The sequence below is a fragment of the Cygnus atratus genome, chromosome 1 (genome assembly GCF_013377495.2).
Source record: "Cygnus atratus isolate AKBS03 ecotype Queensland, Australia chromosome 1, CAtr_DNAZoo_HiC_assembly, whole genome shotgun sequence".
In the NCBI taxonomy this organism is placed as follows: domain Eukaryota; kingdom Metazoa; phylum Chordata; class Aves; order Anseriformes; family Anatidae; genus Cygnus; species Cygnus atratus.
This window is the reverse complement of record NC_066362.1, coordinates 31,545,968-31,570,299: the sequence shown is the minus strand read 5'-3', so window position 1 is coordinate 31,570,299 and position 24,332 is coordinate 31,545,968. Positions and strand designations below refer to the sequence as shown.

General features: G+C 36.3%; 1 protein-coding gene across 2 annotated transcripts in view; it reads left to right on the top strand.

The window, feature by feature from the left end:
- The window catches only part of GXYLT1 (glucoside xylosyltransferase 1), a 30,419-nt gene extending 11,147 nt beyond the window's left edge, over positions 1-19,272 (top strand). For both annotated transcript variants that reach the window (XM_035543997.2, XM_035543996.2), the window contains 6 exons: positions 7,304-7,478; positions 8,192-8,317; positions 9,148-9,399; positions 15,288-15,411; positions 15,730-15,902; positions 17,395-19,272. In XM_035543997.2, coding sequence (XP_035399890.1) covers positions 7,304-7,478; positions 8,192-8,317; positions 9,148-9,399; positions 15,288-15,411; positions 15,730-15,902; positions 17,395-17,556 — 1,012 coding nt within the window. In that variant the 3' untranslated portion in view covers positions 17,557-19,272. The remainder of the gene's footprint in view (positions 1-7,303; positions 7,479-8,191; positions 8,318-9,147; positions 9,400-15,287; positions 15,412-15,729; positions 15,903-17,394) is intronic.
- Positions 19,273-24,332: the final 5,060 nt, after the last annotated feature.

The window sequence follows — 24,332 nt, the reverse complement described above, 5'->3', positions numbered from 1 at the left end:
AATGTAGTATGAGATGCAGTATCTCTTCTCCCTTTATCAGTCAAGTTATTCAGACATTGAAGGTTGTCCTTTATCCTCTAGATTTTTAAATTGAAAACCTTCAATTTTTTTTTTCTGTGTTTATAACTTGCAGCTGTTGTCAGCTTTTTTTCTTCTGGACGTTGGAACTGCAGGTGATGCAGTTATCCGTGAGAGAGAACTTGGCATAGACATTTTTGAAATGCAGATTGCTACGTCGTTTTTGTCTGAGTAACTATATATGTTTAATGCATGAAGTGACAACAAATATGTGGATTTGTAAGATTCAAGTTTGTACAACAGAAGTGTTGGAGACCTGTAGAGGTCTGGAAGTTCGTAGGAGAGGTGTTCTTAGACACTTCGGTCTGATTCATGGCGTAGCTAATTCAACCTCACTTGCGATCAGTGAGCTCTGAGCAGTTGATGTTTCTAATGATGGTTTATATGGATCTTGTCCCTTTAAGTTAGTCTAAGATCTGTTGTCCATGCTGTACGAGGGACGAATTTTTGAGCCATTCTGCACCCATGTTTTATATCAACATTGTGATTAACAACGTTATTCAGACAGAGCATCTTATGTACAGAATATTTCTTGTTAGCCTTTATTTTGATAGAAGAAGGATGGGATCAGTTTTTGTTTTTTTAAACATACAATGGTTAGATTTTATCCAAAATTTAAACAATGCTGATAAAGATAAAATGAGGCTCGGCTTTTGCATGACCTAGATGATTCATGCCCTTTTTGGTGCACCTCTCATGGTGCCCAATGTGACCTGGCAGGTGTGGCTGCTCATCTGTGCAGTAGACTGAGTAAGAAAAAAAATCTGAGAGGTCATTACTTTGGTTATCTGGTCTGTCTGCTTTCAGTTGTTGGATGTTGTTTCTAAGTGGGTTTTAACTTGCATTGCCTAATTAAAAAGGCATTTCACATTTCTTGAGTGCATCGAGGTCCTGGTGATGTGGATAAATTAAAATGAATTGTGAAAGTCCTGAAAATATCTAGCTCGTTGGAGGATGGGACTTTCAACTTCTCTAGTAGATTTTTAAATGGCTAATTGTAACTTCATACCTAATCTACTAATTGAGTTTGTAATTGAGTAGATGACATTTAGACATCATATGCAGTGGTATCATTAGAGTACTTACACAAAATCAGCTTTGATTAGGACTTATTTTTAATTCAGTGCTGTGGTAGAAAGTTAAGCTCAGTAAAAACTAGAGTTTTCATCACTTTCAAATCCAGATAATTTCTGTGGTTTCCTTGATCATACTTTCTGTAAATGTGGGAATGATTTCACAGTTGCATTTTGATCAGTGCAGGCTTTGCTGCTTTTTCGCTCTGCCCGTTTGCTTTTCTTTTTCTGGTGAGTAAAGGCTGCTGGGTCACGCTCTTTAATGCTCAATTGATTTAGATCAAGCACAAAGCATTACAAGAAAAGAGGATGTGATAAGTAAGCCATCCATATTGTATTTACATATCTACCATTCGTTCTTTTGAGACGTGCTGTGGTGCCAGATTTGAAAAAATACAGGTTGGTTATATGAAAATTTGTCCTGCATGTTTTATCCAATTTGATTTGTATTTTACATGCCAATTACCAGAAGATTTGTATGGGGAGAATATTTGCAGTGATACTGTGGCTAGCTTTTTATATCAAAAGAGAAAACCTGTTTGCAATAGGATTGTTTGTTTTTTTTTTTTTGTAAGAGTAAAGCAACTTTCAACACAGCTGAACCTGGCAATCTGATCCTTGATTGAACAACCAAATGCAAAGTTAGGTTAGTGATGTTGAGGAAGGACTGAGACTTAATTAAGCCACCTTGTTTAGGGAGCCACATATAGCAGGCATGATGTGTGTGTTACAGAGCATATGGGAAAACGATCAAAGAAACACTCTTCCAGAAAAAATGTAGGAAAAACTTGTTTGGAGGTAGAATAGCTCTTGTTATTTTGCATTCTACACATTCTACAAGAACATTCTACATGAATGTTCACTTGTAACCTACAAAACGATTCTTACAGTCTAGTATTAGCATCGTGTAATGCAGTGGCGCTTGTACGTGAAAACTAGTTGTGCAAGTTGACTGCCCTTTTCTCAGAAAATTACAAATATTTTTAATTGTCCTCTTTGATGAGTCAAAATCTGAAAGGACAACAGCTACTAAGTTGATTTACTGCTTCAGCTATTCATATCACTCTGTATTCTCAGTAGCTGGATGCTAACCTTTCCTTCCTTGGCTTCCCCAGCCACGTTAAAGGAGTCAGGGAAGACAGCCTGACAGCCAGAGAAGTTGTTCTGGGAGCTTCCTGATAATCTCTAGGCATGTTCTTAGTAGCAGATCAGTGGATGGTAAAAGGAATCCTTATGCACCAGTGTTTTCTTTTTTAACACAAATTAAGGTTCCTTAATGACTTTTTGTAATCCAGTGCCACTATATTTGTATGTGCCAAAAAAAAAAAAGTGGTGGTGAAAAATAAGATTGATTTAAAAAAAAGATACACTTTTTTTCCCAAGAAGTTCAGCTGAGGTGCACTGAGGGCTTGAGAAGAGCAAACTATTACTTTGTAATTTTAATGGACCTAGAAATGCTCATTTAATATACAGTCTGTCATGTTATACCTCTTTTAAATAAAAGGCAGCATCTTGACAGACGGGCTCTGGAAAACCTTGTTGTAGCAGATTCATTGAGCATAACCAGCTACATTCCTCCTAGGTTGCTAATGCCACAGCAGAATTCATCAGTACAGAATGCAGGTCTGCACTTCAACACAGAGGTACGTCAGGGCATGCCTTGCACCCTAGCTTTTGCTGCTGCTGAGCAGCATGTTTCAAAGTATGTGGTTTTGCTCTCATAGTGTTTAAGTGGGTTGGTTTTCCTTCGTATTTTCTAAACTCATTCAAGTATGTGTGGTGCTCTCAGGTGATTTATTTCCTTTTATTTTTACTGACATTGACATGTAATTAGAATTTTTTTTTTCTGAGGATACTCTTATTTGTCCCTAAACACCCAAATCCTGTCATCGCTTTCTGATCAGTATCCTCTGTTGGACTACAGGTGCATTCTTTGCTCTTCCATTTCAATTACCAGAGCTCCATACACACACGAGCTAGGACTCCCACATCAATTTTGGGAGACTTTTTTTCTTTACGAGCTAGAATTCTCAAATTTTTCTTGTTAGTCTATCAGAAAGCCTTACTGAAATACACTCTGTTGTTGTTTTCTCCAGCTTCTCCACTAAGTTTTCCCACACCAAAACATCTGGCTACTGGTAATTAGCAATATGCATATGAAAATCTACATTTGTATTTTTTGTTTCACGTGGTGCCTCTGAACATTTTTTTTAAAGTAAAAAAATAAATAAATCTGAAACCATTTTTTTTGGAAGCGTCAAACACTTTCAGAACCTTTTTTTTTTTGAAGTTCAGTAAGAAGTTCTGTTCTGAGGTTTCCCATCTCTGAAAACTTGCTCAGGTTCAGACAAGTTACAGTTCTTCTAAAGTAAATTTATTTTGCTCGTGGGCGGCTCAGCTACTGCACTGCTGCAAAATCTGTACTGCCTGAAGAAGCTGGTGTCATTAGACAACACGCAACCCACAGTGATGAGAAGTTGCTGTCTAAATGAACAAGGTTTTGCTTTTGCTGTCTTCTGGTGAGGTAGCTACCTGACTGACCGCAGCAGAGAGCGATGGAGTGAAGAAGGGGAAGAGGGTTATGGAGGCTGGAAAAGTCAGGAAGGAGAAGTAGAGAAGGGAGCAAGTGAAGGCAGAAGATTTTGAAAGGGATTAGGGGGAAGACTGAAGTCGTGTAGACGTAATATTGAAGAAGGGAATGAGACGAGTCATGGCCCTGATAACTGGCTCTGCTGGTGGGTTATATTAATGATGAAGGTGAGACTGAAGGGCTTGGGCTGATAAATGCTTCTGGGCAACATAAAGTTTATGCGACTGCTAATGGCAGGAGGAGGGGCAAAAAGTGACTAAGGGTGCAGGCAGTGGAGGATTAGAAACGAGGTGTAAGGAGTTAGTGTCCCAGGGTGAAGGTGGAACAGTGATTGTCCTCTGGGAGCGGAGGGGGATGTTTGTGGAGGCTGAGGAGCAGCCTGAGGCCAAATTGCTTTAAAAAAAAAAAAAAAAAGAGGATGTGACTGCCAATGGCCCATGCGCAGGGAAGTTGAATGCAGCTTCTAATCGCTAGAGGATGTCTCTTCACAGAGTCTGGAGTGAGAGCCACAGCTCTGGAGTTTCATAACTTCTGCTGTAGTGTGTCTGACACCTACTATGTCTCATCCCCTTCTTAGCTGATGATCTCCACGGAGCATGATGGCCCACTCTTTGAAATGGCTTCTTGCTCCATCTGCTTCGGAGATAAAGCTTTGCATTGGGCCCTTACAGATCTCAGTTCAGCTGTTCCCCATATTGTGCAAATGGAAATTCAATTTTTTTAGCTTTTTCTAGTTTTTCGCCTTTTCAAAAAAATACTTTTAAGCAGAGGTTTAAGAAAATTGAACTCATGAAGTCATACACACAAAACAGATTAGATATGGGCAAAGTGAGTGTGAAAGCATTAAAACAAGTTTTTTCTTGTGTGGCTTGAAATGTTCTTTTATTTGCAGATGTCGCTAGATGTAGAAATAATATTCTTTGAGTCTCAATGTGTTTTAGAGCTGCTTTGGCATAATGTTCATCATACCTTATTGATAGAAAGCCATGTGTTACAAGTGGTTCAGGAACTTGGCTTTCAGCTCTGCAGTGTGTGTAGTTGGTGCCATTATTTATCACACGACCTTGCAATATCAATGCAGGCTCTCATGACTGCAGGGCTTAATTATTGTAATTCCCTTTTCGGTGGATTAGTGATGAGGCTAATCTGGTGCTTGCAGCTTGTTCAGGCTGCAGCAGTGCATTTATTTGTGGATTTCAGCTACTCTCATCACATTCAGCTTGCTTTGCATCAGCTGCTTACTACATGGTGTAAGGTTTAGATTAGCTTTAGGTATACAGGTCTGAATGGGCATGCCTCTGTGACATTTAAAAGTTATGTTTTATACATTTTTTCTGTTAAATTGAACTATTTTTTTTGAGGTTTTGCTGCAGGACTTCTTCAGTCTGTGGATTAAATCTTCTGAATATGGATGTCTGCATTTATGTATCTGTGTCAAGTAGGTCTTAAACTGTTGTTAAAACTGAAAGAGCATAGAGTGTGACCCAGGCAACTAGACAGTAAGCGGCTAAGAAGTAAAGGTCTGGTGTTAACAGCAAAGTGCTAGGCTATTCCAGACATCTGCATAAGTCTAATAGAACATGATCTTTGAGATGCCCTGTCCTTTTGGGCTGGCACCTGGAGGTCAGGTGGGATATTCTAGAGCATATTAAATGTCACTATACCTATGTTAAACAATTGAATCAAGGCCTAGCTATTTATTTTGAAGTAAAATGAACTGCTGTCTAGGGTTCATTGCCTGCTCACCAGATCTCCATTAGCTTTAATGAGAGATTGGACACAATTTTATATGCCAGCGTCATTTAGATACCCAGTTTTGGATCTGAATCCTACCAGTGAGGTCTTTCATCCATGTGATGTTTAGTAACACCTCAAACCTTAAGATTGACTGTATGCTCTAATTGAGGTTTTGTTAATCTTACATCCCCGAGTTGTTGGATTTCTTTTAGTTTTAGGGCCTTTGAACTATTTCAGCTCAGTAACTCAACTGTTATTTATGGTACCAAACTTCAGCAGTTTTACAACAATATCATTGCTTGTATTTTGCTTCAAAGAGCTCAAAATAATGTGTGTTCATCTTCCATGCCTTTAAAAAAAAAAAAGAAAATATGCATTATATCTTTTGTCGATATAAAATAAAACACGTATGCATTTAAATATATTTTAGTTGTGTAAATTAGGTAGAGATTGTGCTAAAAATCAGATCTCTTGATTTGTATTTTGGAGTGCATCTATGGCAAATTTCTACGAATGGGTGGTATGTTTGCCAAGCATTTCTCTACTGTTACTAGTTTGCGAATGTCTTTTCTAACTTCAAAGAATTCTGTGTTTTCAGAACTTGGAAAGCTGTAATTTAAATTTCCAGATGCTCTTAGTTGTATTAGGCCATCTCCTCCCTTAGTTGCATGCGAATAGCTCAAGTCTAGAATATTGTTTTAAAGGTTGGCTTTGAGCTGACGTGTATAAAACATTTGAAAGCTTTTCATAATAGTTAAGTATATGAAATAAATAAAAAACACAAAAGAACAGTTTTAACTTTAATATGCCCACAGTGTTTGCTACGAAGCAAACACTAGTATTTACCTGATGATAATTTTAGCCTGTCGTGTTAAAATAATAGCTTTAAAACATACCTTGTATAATATGTAGCAGGCGCTTTTCACTGTAACTGTTGGCCAAGGGAGAAACGACTCCCCAGCGCTCGCACCTTGCAGTGGTTTGGCCCAAAGATGTGGGCAGCGCAGATGATCAGGGTACCTGTGGAATTTGTTGGTGCTACTGGGAGCACCAGGACATTTGAGCTGTTAGCTTCACCACTTTCCAAACCAAGTTGTGTGCCTGCAGGATGAAAGGAGAGGAGAAATCTTTTTGCATTTTGCAAGTGCTTTGGAGAAACTCTGAAACATGGTTATGATGTAAGGATTTACTGGAGCAGAAGATGGACAAAATATACCTAGATCATGCAAAAACATTCTTGAATACAACTTTTTAAAAGTAGTGATATTTCACTTTTGTTAGAATTTAACTCTTTTATATATATATATATATATATATATATATGTATATATAAAACACACATCATGTTTACATATCTGTGATATGTCCAGGGAAAAGGGAGAAAATGAGCTAGTAACTCATGCACGGACTTGAAGTGCTGTCAGCCTTTCACATTTTGATGTAACTTCACACAGCCTTTCTTTTAATGTAGTGATTTTAATGGAATTCTTTGCTGGTAATAAATAGCAAGATTGCTAAGAAAATAAATATGCTTTTTGTTTTCATTTGTTTTCTTGTGTGTCTAGTTTCTGTATAGGTCTTCCATCTCTTGTGTCTTCCTCGTGGTGTGGGATGGTGGGAGTGGATATGAGAGTAGTTCAGATTAAACTTAAATCTGCGTATGGGGTATAATGCAATTGTTTAGTATGTTCTGTTTAAGTTATCCATTGCTTACTTAATAAGATACAGACTATTTTGTTAAATTACATTCTGCAGAAAATGGTAGAGCTTTTTCTTAAGCCTGTACTAGGAATAATGTCAAATGAAAAACTTATTTTTGTATCAGATATGATTATATGAAAGCACATCCTTCTGAGAAAATGCATCTAGCAGTGGTTGCCTGTGGTGAGAGACTGGAGGAGACTGTTACTATGTTGAGATCAGCCATTATCTTCAGCATCAAACCTCTCCAGTTTCATATTTTTGCTGAGGACCAATTGCATGAGAGTTTCAAAGATATAGTAAGTACCCATGACATTTATTTAATCAATTTTTAGTACAATTGGAGTAACACCTAACGGTTTCTCTACTACTTGGGTAGTAGTTGTTGAATATAGTGGCAGAAATACAGGGTTCTAAGAAAACATTCAAGTCCTTCATAATGTTCAATGGGGATTTTTTTTTCATTCTGAATCAGCCTTACATTGTTTGAACAAAAGGAAACCTTGGTTTGTGAAGATGTTAGATGTGGTTGTCTAATCTTAGCGACTTCCAGTTTATTAATATAATGTCGACGGGAGTGACAGCATTAGAAGCTGACTGGTATATAGCTGTGGAAGATTTTCCTATTTTTGTGCTTAAAATGTCATACTTTGAGTAATTACGGCAAAATTGGGTAAGGCTATTTTGAATTGAGAAAGACTTCATTGATGTTTCTCCTGTGGAAACTAATGGGGAAAAATGTTTGATGTATTTACTTTCTGTAAACAATTATTATTTTACTTGCACTTGTGTATGTGCTCTGATATGACGTGTTTTATTCATACTGTCCTGCAGATGCCACTTTTTATTCAAGTATTTTAAGTAGTTGACAGATTTTTGTAGTTCAGGGAGCATTTCTGCTTTGGAAGAGAGGTGTTGCAGTGGTATTCAATTATTAATTTAAATGGGAAATGATTTCTTTTTCATAATAAAATTGAATGCAAGTAATTTTTTCTGTGATCTTTTCATCTAGCTTGATGACTTACCATATGAAGGAAAAATTAATTACACATTATATCCAATAACATTTCCAACTGAGAGTGCGACAGAATGGAAGAAATTGTTTAAACCGTGTGCTTCACAAAGGCTGTTCTTGCCGGTAAGTTTCTTCTGTTATTGGACAGCACAGAAGTCTGTGTATCAAGCTATCTTTGTTAATCTAATTTCTGCTTAGTTTTAAATAAAGAACTACTACTCATAAAAGTCACTTTTGTGACCTTCTTAAGAAAAAAAATCCCCTGAAATCACCATTTTTCTGTGGCACTTTGGAATAAAATTCCTTTTCTCACTTCCTGCGTTATGGCAGGATATCCTTAGTGCTGCAGGTTATGTCATCCTCTTAGAGGTGTGAAGGATTTATCACATATCTCTTCACTTATTTGGAAAGTTTCTTGCTTTCCAAGGTCTGAGAAATGTCAGGAGAATGAATCAAGAAATAGCCTATTGTTACCAGAGTGGTTTGTATAGCCTTTTCTTTGCTAATCTAAGATTCTTCAGAAATCGTACTTCAGGCTAGATGAACTGTAGCAGTGGCAGCTATCTCCCAAATACTGTCACTTCTTGGGGATCCTTACATTTCTCCCATTGTTTGAACAGATGTATAGCAAAGCAAGGGAAAGACGCAGGAAGGTAGGAGCTTTTTTTATTCCAATGTTTCACCTGGCCCACAAGCTACTCCTGAGAACCCCAGGATATAAAATACGGACTTTGTGTTACTTTCCTATGTAAAACCTGTTTCACCCCACAAAACTTCTTCAAAATGGGACAAAGGGAAATAATATCAAATTTCTGACTGTGAGCCATCAGTCTAACATGAATGTATTTGCATGTGACCAAAACGTATTAAAATGTGTAAACTGCAGTAACTTCTGTTTTATGAAGAGAAGTTCAATAAAACTGTTTTCTTTTAAACTTTTTTTTTTCTCACAGTTAATCCTCAAAAACGTGGATTCCCTACTGTATGTTGATACTGACATCCTGTTCTTGAGACCTGTCGATGATATTTGGTCTTTTCTGAGAAAGTTCAACTCCACCCAGATTGCTGCAATGGCACCAGAACACGAAGAACCTCGTATCGGGTGGTACAATCGCTTTGCTCGGCATCCCTATTATGGAGTAACTGGAATAAATTCTGGAGTCATGTTAATGAATATGACACGTATCAGAAGAAAGTATTTCAAGGTATGTATGTTGTCTTTGTTGCAATTTTTGTTTTTCTACAACTTTTAATTCCAATCCTGTTTGAAATCCACCTGGGACAGTAATTTTCAAAACATTTTTCTTGTAACTGGAATGATGATCTAAAAATAAGCTGTGTCTAAAATGGTATCTAACTTCTATTTTTTTTAAAATGTCATTCACTGCAAGGCTTGAAATTCTTGCCTTGTAAGTCCGTTTGTTTTATTTTTCTTCAGTTCTGCAATATCGTGTGACTGGATACAGTCTGTTGCTATAAGTTACATTTCTCAGTAGATAGTCTACTATTCTTTCTTCACTGCAGAGATCCTCAGAAAACAGTTTATGTATACGGTAAACTAACTTTAAAAATGTGTGTATGAAGTAATATGACCAGGAGGTGGTGCTAAAGCATTTAGTAACTTATTTTAACTGTACTATTTGTAAATTTTGATCTTTGAAATTGTAACCAGGTGATGATCAACTTAAGTACCTTTTGATTTACTTTGCAGTCTTAATTTCTATAGAGGAATAACTTCATTTAAGTCCTAATGCAGCACGTGCAGCAACAGAAGCGGTTGTTGCTTCACAGTTTTCCGATATGCTTCAAATACAAATACAGAAGCAGTATTGTGTGATTATGCTAGGGGAAAAAGTACTTCTCTCTGTTCTACTTTATTTTTTATTAAATCTGCATTGAAATAAGACGTTTGATTAGGAAAAATAATCCTACAGCCAAAAACTATGGGAAGGTACAGCCTTAAGAGTGGCAATATAAATTTGCAGTAGCTGTTACCTTTTTCACCCATTTCCAATTTAAGAAGTGTTTGGCTTCCATCTTAACATGCTTGCAATGCCTTGTTGTGGAAATACAGGGAACTTAAGAAAAATAAGGAATAGACTGCCTCAGCTGTAGTTAAAGTATAAAGTTACAGTAGCTGTAACTTTCCCAGCTCGAACTGTAACTGAGATACCTGTCTTGCTTGATACAGAAGTGTAAAAAAAAAAAAAAAAAAGTGTCTACCAGGTCTACTTGGCTATGGTGCCTAATGGTTCCTGGTCCTACTATCTTTATCTTTTCTGTGTTTTATGAAACTGCGTGCAGGTATATGCTATAAATAGAGGCACTGCATACATACTCATGTACGCATACTTGTTCAAACACATGTGAATATAGTGTGATCATTGCACAGTGCATAGCTGGAGATAAGACTAAAACTGGATAAAGAAGCTTCAGGTGTGTTGTGCCTGCCCGGTGTCGTCTTTGCAATGCAGCAGTTAGGAGGTAGGATGTAGAATATGCAAGAATACTTAGGAGACAGAAGAGGTAATATCATGTGGCTTTTTACATTTGTATACATATAGTATACATATTTGTATACGTATAGGATTTATATACGTTTGGTGGATGTAATCTTTCTGGATTTGTCAGGCCTTTGATATTGTCCCTCACAGCATCCTTCTGGACAAATTGTCCAACTGTGAGCAGAACATGTTCATGCTACATTGGGTGACGAACTGGCTCAATGATAGAGTTTAAAGGGTTGTAGTGAATGATGCTACATCTGGCTGGTGGCCTGTCACTAGCAGTGTTCCCCAGGGCTTAATTCTGGAGCCAGGATGCAGAAGTGGAATGCATCCATTAGCAAGTTTGCTGATGATTCAAAGTGGGAGCTGCTGTTGACTCACTGGAGGGATGAGGGCCCTTGCAGAGGGATCTAGATAGATTGGAGCATTGGGCAATCATCCGTGGCATGAAATTTAACAAGGGTAAGTGCAGGGTGCTGCACCTGAGATGGAGCAATGTCAGACACAGGCACAGACTGGGAGGCAAGTGGCTAGAGAGCAGCTCTGCAGAAGGGGACCCGGTGGTGCTGGTTGGTGGTAGGCTCAATGTGAGCCAGCAGTGTGCCCTGGCAGCCAAGAGGGCAAACTGCATTTTGGGGTGCATTGAGCATAGCACAGCCAGCCGGTCAAAAGAAGTGATTCTTCCACTGTATTTAGTGTTGGTGCGGCCTCACCGTGAATATTGTGTACAGATCTGATCTCCACAGTATAAAAAGGATGTTTAGGTCCTTGAAAGTGTCCAGAGGAAGGCAACAAAACTGGTAAAAGGTCAGGAAGGCATGTGTTATGAGGAGATGCTGAAGACCCTTGGGTTGTCAAGTCTGGAGAAAAGAAGGCTGAGAGGTGACCTCCTTGCTCTCTGTGCCCTCCTGAGGAGGGGAAGTGCAGAGGGAGGTGCTGCTCTCTGCTCCCTGGTGATGAATGACAGGTCCACGGGAACTGCACGAGGCTGCGCCAGGGGAGGTTCAGACAAGATACTAAGACAAATTTCCTTACTCTGAGGGTGGTCAAACACTGGAACAGGCTTTCTAGTGAGGTGGTTGATGCCTCAAAGCTGTCAGTGTTCAGGAGACATTTGAGCAATGCCCTCAGTAATATGCTTTAACTTTTGGTTAGCCCTGAAGTGGTCAGGCAGTTGGACTCAATCATCTTTGAAGGTCCCTTCCAACTTAACTGTTCTATAGATACAGAGACTTTTAAACTGGAAGGGATATAGCAAATGCTGCAGAGATGGTATGGTGTTTTAACAAAAAGCCCTAGATGAGTGAGGTTGTGTGAAAAGAGAGTCGTGACCTTTATTAAATACATACAGAAACACGGGTGTTGCTATACTTAGTGTTATAGTAGGCACCCAAAGAAAGAAATGAGGTCTTACAAGATCAAACAAGCCCCAAACAAAATAACTCCAGATAGTGTGTACAAAGGAGAGGTCTGTGGGTATGGTGAGACAAAAGCAGTGAGTCAATAAGACCTAAGCCATTATATACAATTTTTGTGACCACTCGGTGTTGCTTAAGGCTATAGTTCTGATATATGTGGTAAGCCACAGAAGCTAATTCCTTCTAGAAGGAAAGTTACCATCTCTTTTCAGCAGCTTTTCACTGCTTTTCTTGCTTGCTTTGTCCTTGCCTCTGTTGTTTGTTGGACCCTTCCATGATCCAACTAAATTTGGTAACAGGTGAGAAAAGAAATCCTTCTGCTGGTTTAGTTAAGTAAATCAGTGCTCTCACCAATAAATAAATAAATAATAAATAATAAAATAATCAAGTGTTAGGCACTACAATGCTAACACAAGAACAGGATGGAGTCATGTAACCATAAGGAAGAGAACTCGCTCTCATATGGCATTAATGAAATTATAAATTGGCCAATGGTTTGTGGAACTGCACTTACAGTTTCTTTAGATATTACTTTATGATTGAGTATGTTTCCTCAACTTTATATTCTCCTACAAGTATTAAGAGGAAGATGACCATACGTTGTTCCAGACAAAATGCGATAGCTCTTCTGACTTCAGGCTTAGCCAGACAGAAGTCTTTTGGGACAGAATTCAGTAATGATCAAACTAATTAAAGCAAAGCATATAATCCAAAAACACTTAAGATACCATCTTAAGATTCCATTTAAGATACCATCTTAACATTCTTATGGATATTTTGCTTGTACTTCTGATCTTACACGTTTTGTTCCACTCAAAAAAGCTGACATTTGGAGGGTTCATAGGGCTTGTCTGTATCAGATTGATGGTATCACAGAGTACCACAGAATTTTATTTTTTTGGTAAGCCTCTCTAACCTTGTTTCTAATTTGTTGGATATTGGAGATATGGTTTATATTCTCAAATCCTTTAAGGATAATCTTAGTTATTTATTTCGTATTTACTTGAGTAACTTTTGAAACGTAATTCTATTATCAGTTCTGATCAAGCTCGAGCATTCTGCTTCTCCCTCTGACCTCACTTTTTACAGAAGGAGGTTATGTAACTGTTCAAGTAACTTCTCCTCCTCAGTGATTCCTACACTGGTTTCATTACACATCAGGGTTAATAAATTAATATTTAATTATTTTCTATTTATGCAAAGGTTACTGAAACATTAGAATTTGCAATTCTTATATCTAATAACACTATCTGTCCAGTAGTATTGCTTCTAGACGTCTGGCGATGTGATATATTCTCTTACCTGCTTTTTATCTCCTTGGGATATATTCTGCATTTCACTGCTATTAAAACTGTACAAGCTAAATGAAAATCATATGAATTAATGGTTTTAACAATATAAAGTAATATTATGGGTTGCTCTAAAACTTTTTTTTTTTGCTTCTTTATACTCATAGTTACACTACATAGTTATTCTGGTAATGGAATTAAATTAGCTCACGGTTGTTGATTCTTAGCATTGAGTACAAGTTCAAACCTTAGGTCAATATTCCGTGGATGGCAAAGTCCATGTGAGGGACTAATCACTGTGCTTCAGTCTAATTGATTTGCTTTTGAAGGGTTTCAGCCTGGTATTTGGTCTGAGTTTTCTTTTGTTTAATCATATTGCACTGAGCCTAATGATAATTCCTGCTAGAGACAAATTATCTTGTGCATTTCTTATGCCTGCTATTGTCAAATACCTGCAAGCAATCATAGTCATTTTTTAAGGGCAGAAGGGACCACAATATCATTCTGTTTGGCTTCTTACATAATATAACCTATAGATCTTTTTTTGTATTAATTCCTGTCTGAAATCTGATAGCATTTCTATTTTAGTCTACGTTTCTGAAACCCCTTCATATTTGATGGCTGAAATGATTTGAGGGAAAGGCTAAAAGCTGAACTGCTAATGTTTCTCCTTTCTAGTCTGTCAGTGGAAAGCTTGTAGGGGAAGGTCTTTGGTATAATTCTAAAACTGAATGTTGTATCCCAGGTAGTCTTTTCTGTTTCGTAATGTGGTGGTTTTGTATTCAAATTCCAAACAATACTGGAGTTCTTTTTTTTTTTTTTTTAATGACTTGATTAAAAAGAATCGTGACTATAATCCTGTACTCATTCAGGATTCTTCTCCCTTTGAGACCTATTGTTACTCCATCCTCAATCTCCAAACTCAAGTAGAAAGTACAGAGTGAACAGCCTTGTTCCTTTTCTGTTGTAGTTGAGCTTAAAGGTGGTGTAAAGATATGAAATTAGCTTTAGAATATGTAACTTTTTATACCGCAAATAATAACTTCTTGTGGTAATCTGGAGCTCAGCGTAGGCCAGCTCACTCCAAGTAGCACCTCCTGAGCCAAGTGTTAGAAGAACTTTTTCTTTTCCTTTGAGCTGTGATTTTGCTTAATCAACAATTTGGGAAATAAGCAACAGCTGTTGGTTCAGAGTCATGCTGCCTTTTGCAAGAGAAAAGTTGTGCCTTTGCTGTGGAAGTTGAAGTTCAGTAACTAAAAAAAACTCAGTGAAAATTCTTTCAAAACCTTTGAAGGATGTATGTGGTTTTATACCTTGCTTTATAGCTAGTCTTTTTAGCTGCATTTGGTATTATTTAATAACTTTATATTGATCATTTTGAAACTTTTAAAGGCAGCTTTAAAACTTGTGTATGCTATCAGTTTGTGATAAAGATGGAGAAAGCGTGAAATCTGAAGTGTGGAGATTGAAACAGTGCCCATCTACTTGGCACGCATCTATTAAAATCTGGTTTTGTGTTAGATTCTACTGCTGTATAAAACTACAACAAAACAACAACACAAAAAAAACGCTTGCTATTTAGTGGAAGTAATAGTCTAAGATGTTTTAGAGGGAGATCTTAAGACAATTTAATATGGAATAGTAGGAAATGTGTATAGTTTTGCTTATCGTAAGTTAATTAAACGAGAAATAAAGTATATTGGAAATGTCCATAACTGTGTTTTCCCTAAATGTGGTCATTTAAAAAATAAATATATAAACAAGTATAAAACATTTGAGACTTGTAGCTTTGGAAAGCAAATTACAAATTCTATTGGGCATTTCCTTCTTCATAGGTATAGTTATCTTGAATGCATAAATGTTGTTCTTTGTTTAACAGAACGACATGACAACAGTCCGGTTACAGTGGGGAGAAATTCTTATGCCTCTGCTGAAGAAGTACAAATTAAACATAACATGGGGTGATCAGGATCTACTGAACATCATGTTTTTTCACAATCCAGGTAAATCCACATTAATTTTAAGTCTAGCATAACAAAAGTTGATCTTTTGTTTGACATTTAAAAAATGAGAAAAATAGTTTTAGCAGACTTTTCAGTGGAAATGTGCAAGAAACTTTTTTTTTCCTTTTCTAAAAAACTTTTGAAGTTGAGAAATAAAATTGAAGCTTGCTAGAGTTGGACTTGTTGCTGTTTTAAAACAACTGTACAGAAATTCATGAAGTACTATTAACAAAAAAAAAAAACACAGAAAAATGAATGTATCTCCTGAAAAAATGTTGATACTTAATCCAGAGCTTGCTTTTTTTTTTTTTTGTGCAGAAAGTCTGTATGTCTTTCCTTGCCAATGGAATTATCGGCCTGACCACTGCATTTATGGAAGCAATTGTAAGGAAGCTGAAGAAGAAGGTATATTTATTCTTCATGGAAACAGAGGTGTTTACCATGATGATAAACAACCAACTTTTAGGGCTGTCTATGAAGCAATAAAAAATGTAAGCGTGTCCAGCATTTTACTTTGTACAAAGTTATTTTGTATGTATTTTATCTACAGTGCTGCATGTACTTTATTGGTTTGGTTGATACCTTCCTTGCAACAAAGTAATGTTTTTCCTCTTTGAAGTATTTTTTTAAGCAATTCATCAGTTTGTGGTTTACTGTTTGGATAGAATTCCAGTTTATTCATCTTTTGACTAACATCATCTGAAATAGTGTGGGCTATATCTAGGTTAGGATTCTAAAATGTTACCTGTAATCTGTAATGTTTGAAAAACTTTTTTCCCGTTCATTTACTAAGTATGTTTAGTAAACTGTACAGGCATGTGGAGATTGCTCTAAGCTTTATTTTTCTGGAGATTTTAAAAAACAGAAAGAACCCTTTTTCCTCCCAAAGCTTTTATATGCTTGCTGCAACATTTTAACATTTAATTTGCGTGGTAGAAGATACTTTTTTTTATGATTTTTTCACCTTTTCTAGAGATTCAGTGTATCAATATGTTGCTGTTCCTTTAAATAGTAAATGCAACAACTTCTTTTCATTCTGCAAATAAGTCATCTAGTAAACTATTTATCACTACATTGGTATACTCACTGAAGAGCTGTAAAATTTAGCACTGATGCACATTTTAATGTAGCAGGCTATTGTGTGCATATAACCTTCAGAAATCAATAGTATATTTTAATGGTGCTTTATCACGTGTTGTCATATGGATATAAAAATGAGAAAAAGTACTTATGGGGGTCTGAGAATACAGTTGCAGGGAAAGTGAATGTGTTTCCATAAAAATAAGATTTCTTTGTTTCCTTTGAGCATTGTCAAAAACAGAAGAAAAAAATATTTGTTTTTATTTATAATGCCATTTGCTTTATGTATATGTCAGAGAAAGTGTATAGAACACTGCTGATCCAGTGGTAATAAGATGAACAAAATTGTTACTTTGAAATGCTGTTTAGCTTTTCATTTTTTTTATTTAAAAAATATGGCACTCTAGTATTAATGACTTCTTTATTTCACGTCCGTGTTAAACATAGTATGTGTTTAACCATCATTCAATTTAATGAAACTTTCTGCTTTCAGTAGTACTACTTGCTTGTCATACTGTTGTTTCATTATAATTTGATAAGTTGTACTCCTTAAATTTTAAGTTGTTCAGGAAAGTTGCTGGTCAACAAAGAAATAACCAGAAATCATTTTAGATTTGAAAATTTTTAATTTAAAAAGGTAATTTTAAACGTCCTCCATGCTTATGGAATTCATTTGCTTATTTTAAAACAAACAAAAGTTCGCTTGTTAGGCATGCTATTGAAATCATTTGAGAATATTTATATACCTCAGATATCATTTTTCAAATAGTTCTCAGAAGAGTTCTTTGAAGATCTTTTTTATTGGTTATTAAATGTTTTAAAGGCCTTTTAATAAAATCGTTTAGTAGCTCTGAAAAATGACAGTGTTCTATTATTAACTTAAATGTTTTCTTATCTTTACAGTATACGTTTGGAGATGATCTAGTTCATTCCCTGTTGCGGCCCCTAGAACTGGAGTTACAGAAGACAATGCATACATACTGTGGAAGAGTATACAAAGTGTTCATAAAGCAGCTAAAGAAAAGCATAAGGGACTTGTCTGTCAGAAGATCAAAGGGAAGGTGATTCTAACTGCAAGCTCTTAAATCAAGAGACTGAATTAACATACTGGTCAAAAGGTGCAACAGTTCTGATGTGGCTTGAATCGGCTCTTAATGTGCCCAGATAAGAGTTTACTAGCATACGTAAAAATGAAGAAAATATTCATGTAATGAAGAACAGTGACTTTTTCTGCAGAGGTGATTTTTGGCTCTTTTGAAGTTTAATCACTGCTAGTGTTTATCTTGGATCTGATGATTTGGGTGATACTGACTTCTAAGGTCAGTAGTTTTAGTCTGCTTAATTCAGTTATCTCTAATGATCAAACAAACAAGGGAGAGGTGAAGATGGCTCAATTTGGAAGTGTACCTCATTGTCTAAAATCCTGTTAAACTGTGAATGTAGCAATAACCAAGTCAGCAGCACTAACTTCACTTTAAAGGTGTGAGCACAAAGTTGTTTACAAGTGCAGAAAATACTCTGTTTTCAAAGAAATGTGATATTAATCATTGACAATCTGTGTGCCTTTATGTTCATCTCTTACATGTTGGAATCCTGTTTTGACAATCTTGTTTTGCTTATTGTAGATGTAAACTGCACACTATAAATAGGATTTTCTGAGACATGGATAGTATGTGATACTAGTTTTCTCTATCTGTAGATATTGAGACTTTTAAAAATATAACAGCATTTGTTTTAGTATTATTGAGCCATCTATCCCAAATGATATATCCAAGTTGAGGGGGTTTATATTTTAGCAACAGTTCAATATGAAGTTATTTTTCTTACAACACTTTTTAAAACTTAAATGGTTTTGCAGATTTATAGGATGTTTTGGAAGTAGAAAAAATGGTGGAAAGCTGCCTCTGTTGTATTTTTATACTAAGAATCATTACTTGATGATTGTTACAGAGTATTTAGTACCTAAAATTGAAGAACTGTAGTAAAAGTTCTGATATTTCATCAGATTTTATATTAGATAGTGGTGTTTTTTTTTTAGAGATATTCTGCATATTTTTTAATAATGTGGCTTTAAAATAGTTTTGGGCCAGACCGTTGACTGTATGCATTAATGTCAATAAGGTGATACTGATTTACAACAGATAAGGATTAGGCTTTCTTTAGATATCTTAGTGAAAAAAACATGTTCTGTTTATGTAATCAAATTTCTTCTTAGAGAGAAGCATGAAGAAAAAGGCTGACTTGTAATGTTACAGTAAAATATTTAAACATGCATGGTATGAAATGTATTTGTAAAGTATACTTGAACTGAACTTGGATGAACTGAGATGAAGTCTTCATAAAGTAAGTTTTCAGATTCCAGAAGATTCAGATTCCTGTGTGGTGAGCCTTGGAGGATCCACTCACTGAGTTGCACCTTCATCCCAACTATATTTGAGAAGTTTAATTTTTGTGGCTGTTTCTTTGCCAAAGGCAGACTGGCTCTGAATCTCAGATCCATGTGAGCTGAGCTGGATGAATGCTTTAGCAGTACAGAAGCACACTCCATTGTAAGCAGAGTTTGTATTCTGCTCCTGATCTCCCTGCTGGCTCAGGGTGTAAATTTGTGTGATGGTAAACAGAAAGTCTGCTGCGCATGTAGTTACTGTTTCTTTTCCTTGTTATATGTAATCTTTCGAAGTCTGAAACTCTAGAAATCCATGTGAAGGTGAATACTGTTATTGTCTGATTTTACAGCATGCAATACATTATTTTTTTACATAAATACTGATTTTATATCAATCTGTCTTCAGCTTCTTTTTTTTTTTTCCACTTGTACTGTGTTTGTGTTTACAAATTCTTTCCTTTGGCCTGTTTTTTTTTCTGCATTTTTTCAGAAACTTTCAGTTTGGAGTTGATTTTTAGTATGGTATATGCATGTGAAGACACTGCTTAAAACCCAGTGAACTATTTTAGAAAAAAAAAGTGTAATGTGAACATTAGCAGCAACCTTTCCAGTTAAATTTCAGTTTATGGGATTAGAGTAAGAAGGTTAATATTGGAATTTATCATAGAATAAAAAATCTTACTTGGTTCTTATTTCAAGGCACATTTACTTAGCATTTTATAAATAGCAAGAAAATACTGGCATATGCCATTGACTTTGTGTACATATATAAATTTAAGCTTCTCACCCTCAACTCTCCATTCCCAAGTAACTCACACAAACATTTTAGAAAACTTTAAAACAAAAAACAAACAAAAAAACCACAAAAACCACACCAAAGTGCTGAGTAGCTTCCATAAGTACCTCTCCAGAGTATTTGTTGTTTTTGAATATGAATATCTTCGTAATTCTATAATCACTATTAAGTTTAGAAAAATGATCTACATTGAAACACAAATCTGATTTACAGAGAAAGCCATTGGAGACAGTAATAATGAAGACAAAAAAAACAAGTACTATGGTAGGAAACTAGTTATACTCTGAAGCATTTCAATGCTTGGTTTCTAAAGTTATATACATATAAATGTGTAAACTTAAATTTAGTCTGTAAATCTTTGTTGTTGCCTAGTTCTAGAAACTTTTTTTTTTTTTGCAGACATGGTAAATAACTGAATAGGGCCATATGAATTATAGAATTTTAGAAATTTCATTTTTATTCTATAATATTTAATGCTGATAGGTTTTATTGAAAAATGTGAACATGCACATTATGGTTAAATTAAGATAGATCTATCTTCATAGTGTTTGATTTCTCTTTTTGACTTGTTACCATTATTAAATGTATATTTAGAAGGGGTCACAGTCTCACAGTAGAAGAGTTCTATTTGAAGATGTGTTCTCATTTACATGAAATCCTATCTATATTTGTAGGTGGCATGAAATGCCAGCTATCTGTTAATGATACCGAAACATCCTTATATATGGAACTTGTACCTATGCCTTTTAATAAGACTGTATAAGCCTTATGAAAGTCTTTCCACTTATTTGTAATTTTTCCAAAATTCAGAAAGTGACATTGGTTTTAATTTTTTGTTTTTTTTTTAATTGTTTAAAAATGTTTTAAATTGGTTTTTAAGCTTTTGATTTGAATTTAGAAAGGTTAAGAAAAGAGGTTTAGAAGGAAAAAAAATTCAAAACAGACTTTAAAGTAATAAGGAACTGCCTTTTGATGTTTTTGTTCTACATTTTTTCGATCTATAAACCTCTAGCTGTTTGGAAAACACAGGTGTCAGCCTTTTTCAGTTTATACCAGGTTTCTGTCTATACTAAACATATTCCAGCCACACCAGGTTTCCACACTTTAGTCTGGGAAATTTCCATAACGGATGACTGAGAAGTCAGTCACCTTTCTTCTACTCCTCCAAATTAAACTTCACATCTAGACGGCATGGAAGAAGAAATAACTGCAGTGTAATAGTAGAAGGAGAGAAGGGTCTACATGGATTGTTTAGAAACAGAATTTGTGAGGCAAAGATGGTGTAACGAAATGACTTCTGTTTTTTCCTGCCTTGTTTATAAGGGGGTCTCCATACACATGAGAATATCTAGAACATCCATTATTTAGTAGTCTTAAGCAGTTTTACATTGCCTACTTTCTGTTTCAAATTAAAATATCTACAACTATCAAGCAGTTTTAACAATATCTGTTTTATTAACTAAATAAAACTATTTTTCACCCATTTAAGTGGTGTATTCCTATATAATGTAAACTAATGTATAAGCTATTTGTCTCCAATTATTTTTTTAATAAATTTTTATTTTAAGTAACTAGTATTTTCACTTTCTCTGCTGTCATATCTGATGTCATCATAATTCTAGCTTTCCTGCCCACTTTTCTGCTTTCTAAAAGGATGGAACTTAGAATAGCTCCAGTCATTTTGTGTATTAAAATAAGTTGCAGAGAACTATAATGTGAGGGTATGGCTTTTTCTTTATTAGTAGGAAGTGGATTCTTTTGTAGCACAGTACAAGTATGAAGAAAGGGGAAGATGGTTCTTTTCACCACGGATCTTTGAACAGATCTCAGATGTCTGATGCTCTGTCGCAATCACCTTTAGCACTTCTTCCTGTGCACAGAACCACTCAGAAGTAATGTCATAACTCGTATTTTTCAAAAGGAACCTTATGTATGTTTCTAATCTCTTTGGATCGTCTAAAGAGATATCCGTTCTCTTCTGATTTTTTTTTTTTTAACTTCAATTCTGTCAAGTTGAATTTATACAAGTTAGAGAAGAAATTTTGCACAAATAACAGCTGGGTTATTTGCTCAAGCTGCCCAGATGAGCAAAGCATGAACCCAGTAAGTCAAATTTAAAACAAATAAATTAAAACAATAGTATACAGTGCATTAGGTTCCCTTTAAAAAGGAAAAAAAAAAGAAAAGTTCAATCCAAGTTTACATTTATAATTTACTTAATTTCTATGGAGGCAAAGGAGCAGGCCATCCCTGTGTGTTAAAAGACAAGCCAGCAGGAGAGAAGACTGGCCTGTCTAAACACAGAGCTGTGGCTAGAGCTTAGGAAGGAAAAGAGGGTTTATGACCTTTGGAAGAAGGAGCAGGCCACTCAGGAGGACTTCAAAGATGTCATGAAGCTGTGCAGGGAGAAAATTAGAAGGGCCAAAGCCCAGCTGGAGCTCAATCTGGCTAATGCCATTAAGGACAAAAACACGTGTTTATATAAATACATAAGAAAAGGAGGATTAAGCAGAATCTCCATACTTTATTGGATGTGGGGGGAAACAGTGACAGGAGATGAGGAAAGGGCTGAGGTACTTAATGTCTTCTTTGCCTCAGTCTTTAATAGTAGGACCAGCTTTGCTGGGTTAAAAACTGGCTGGGTGGCCAGACCCAAAGAGTAGTGGTGAAATAGTGAAAAGTAGTGGAGTTAAATCCAGCTGGAGGCTGATCACTAGTGGTGTCCCTCAGGGCTCAGTACTGGGGCCAGTTCTCTTCAATATCTTCATCGACGATCTGGATGAGGGGATCGAGTGCACCCTCAGTATGTTCGCTGATGGCACCAAGTTAGGTGGGAATGTTGATCTGCTTGAGGGTAGGAAGGTTCTGGAGAGGGATCTGGATAGTCTGGAGGCCAAGGCCAACTGTATGAGGTTCAACAAGGCTAAGTGCTGGGTCCTGCACATGGGGTACAACAACCCCATGTGGCGCTACAGCCTGTGAGAAGAGTGGCTGGAAAGCTGCCCGGTGGAAAGGGACCTGGGTGTGTTGGTCTATAGTTGGGGAATATGAGCCAGCAGTGTGCCCAGGTGGCCAAGAAGGCCAACAGCATCCTGGCTTGTGTCAGAAACAGTGTGACCAGCAGGACCAGGGAGGTGATCGTCCCCCTGTACTCGTCTCTGGTAAGGCTGCACCTCGAGTACTGTGTTCAGTTTTGGGCCCCTCAATACAAGAAGGACATCAAGGTGCTGGAGTGTGTCCAGAGAAGGGCAACGAAGCTGGTGAGGGGTCTAGAGAACAAGTCTTACAAGGAGCAGCTGAGGGAACTGGGGTTGTTTAGCCTAGAGAAAATGAGGCTTAGGTGAGACCTGATCACTCTCAACTGCCTCAGAGGAGGTTTGTGGTGGGGTGGGGATTGGTCTCTTCTCCCAAGCACCAAGTGATAAGACAAAAGGAAATGGCTTCAAGTTGCACCAGCAGAGGTTTGGGTTGGATATTAGGAAAAATTTCTTCACTTAAGGGCTTGTGAAGCATTGGAACAGGCTGCCCAGGGAAGTGGTTGAGTCACCATCACTGGAGGTATTCAAAAGACATGTAGATGTGGTGCTTAGGGACATGGTTTAGTGGTAGATTTGGCAGTGCTAGGTTAAAGGTTGGATTCATGATCTTAGAGGTCTTTTCCAATGTAAATGATTCGATGATTCTATGATTCTGTATTTCAATTAATTGCCAAATCTTTAACAATGATGGGTAATTTTCAGTAGGAATGCAGGTTACCTCACAGTTGCCTTGTAATCCTAGTAGATTAATGGAGATTATTACTCAGCTTTAAAAACAGAAGATATTTGCAGAGATTATACTGAAATTTTCACTTGAGGAAGTGAAGAGAAATTTTCATTGTGAAGTAGTTCTCAAAATATCCACTTAGCCAGCCACTTAGTGGATCTATATTAGAACAGCTTGTGCTCTGAGATATTCAGGAAATTTCAGATTTGTGGTTCTCCAATGCTTTTTTTAAGCCCTTGTGGGCCTATTAACATTTTAAGTTTCTGGAAGGAATATCAAGCAACCAGGAATTACTGAATAAAGAAGTTATGTTTTGTTTCTTCAGTTTTACTGTTACTTTATGCACAGCAGCAGTCAATTCTTTAGAGAATCCTCATTTAAACTTATGAATGTGCATCTTCCTGAATATTTGCTAGCAAATTTGCATGTTTTTTCTTTTTCCTTCTCCCTCCCCCCTGCACAGCTTTTAAAAGATAATCAGTGCTCTTCTTTCATTTGAATGCTTTCAATTTTTTCTTTTATGTCTGTATCTTATGAATCTTAATGTTCTGCCAGTCACATGCAGACATATTTCACTACAGCATTTCACATTAAATCAATTTGTAATGTTCATATGAATTGCTTTAAAATATAAAAGTAGATGTAGAAGTTATCGTAAACTGCAAATATTTGTCATTGAGTTAATGAGTACTTAGGGCATATTTTTTTCAGGTTTTCAAGAAAATGAAAGCAATATAATAAGTTTTAACTCCTAATTTACAATTAGAAAATTAATTTTTAGTCGAAGCTGATATTTTTAGGATTAAAAATCTGTAATTTTTAGTGTAGCTGATAATAATGCTAACCTACTGTTTCTCACTGAGCAGGTGATGCATGGGGGCACTGCTTGCCGCT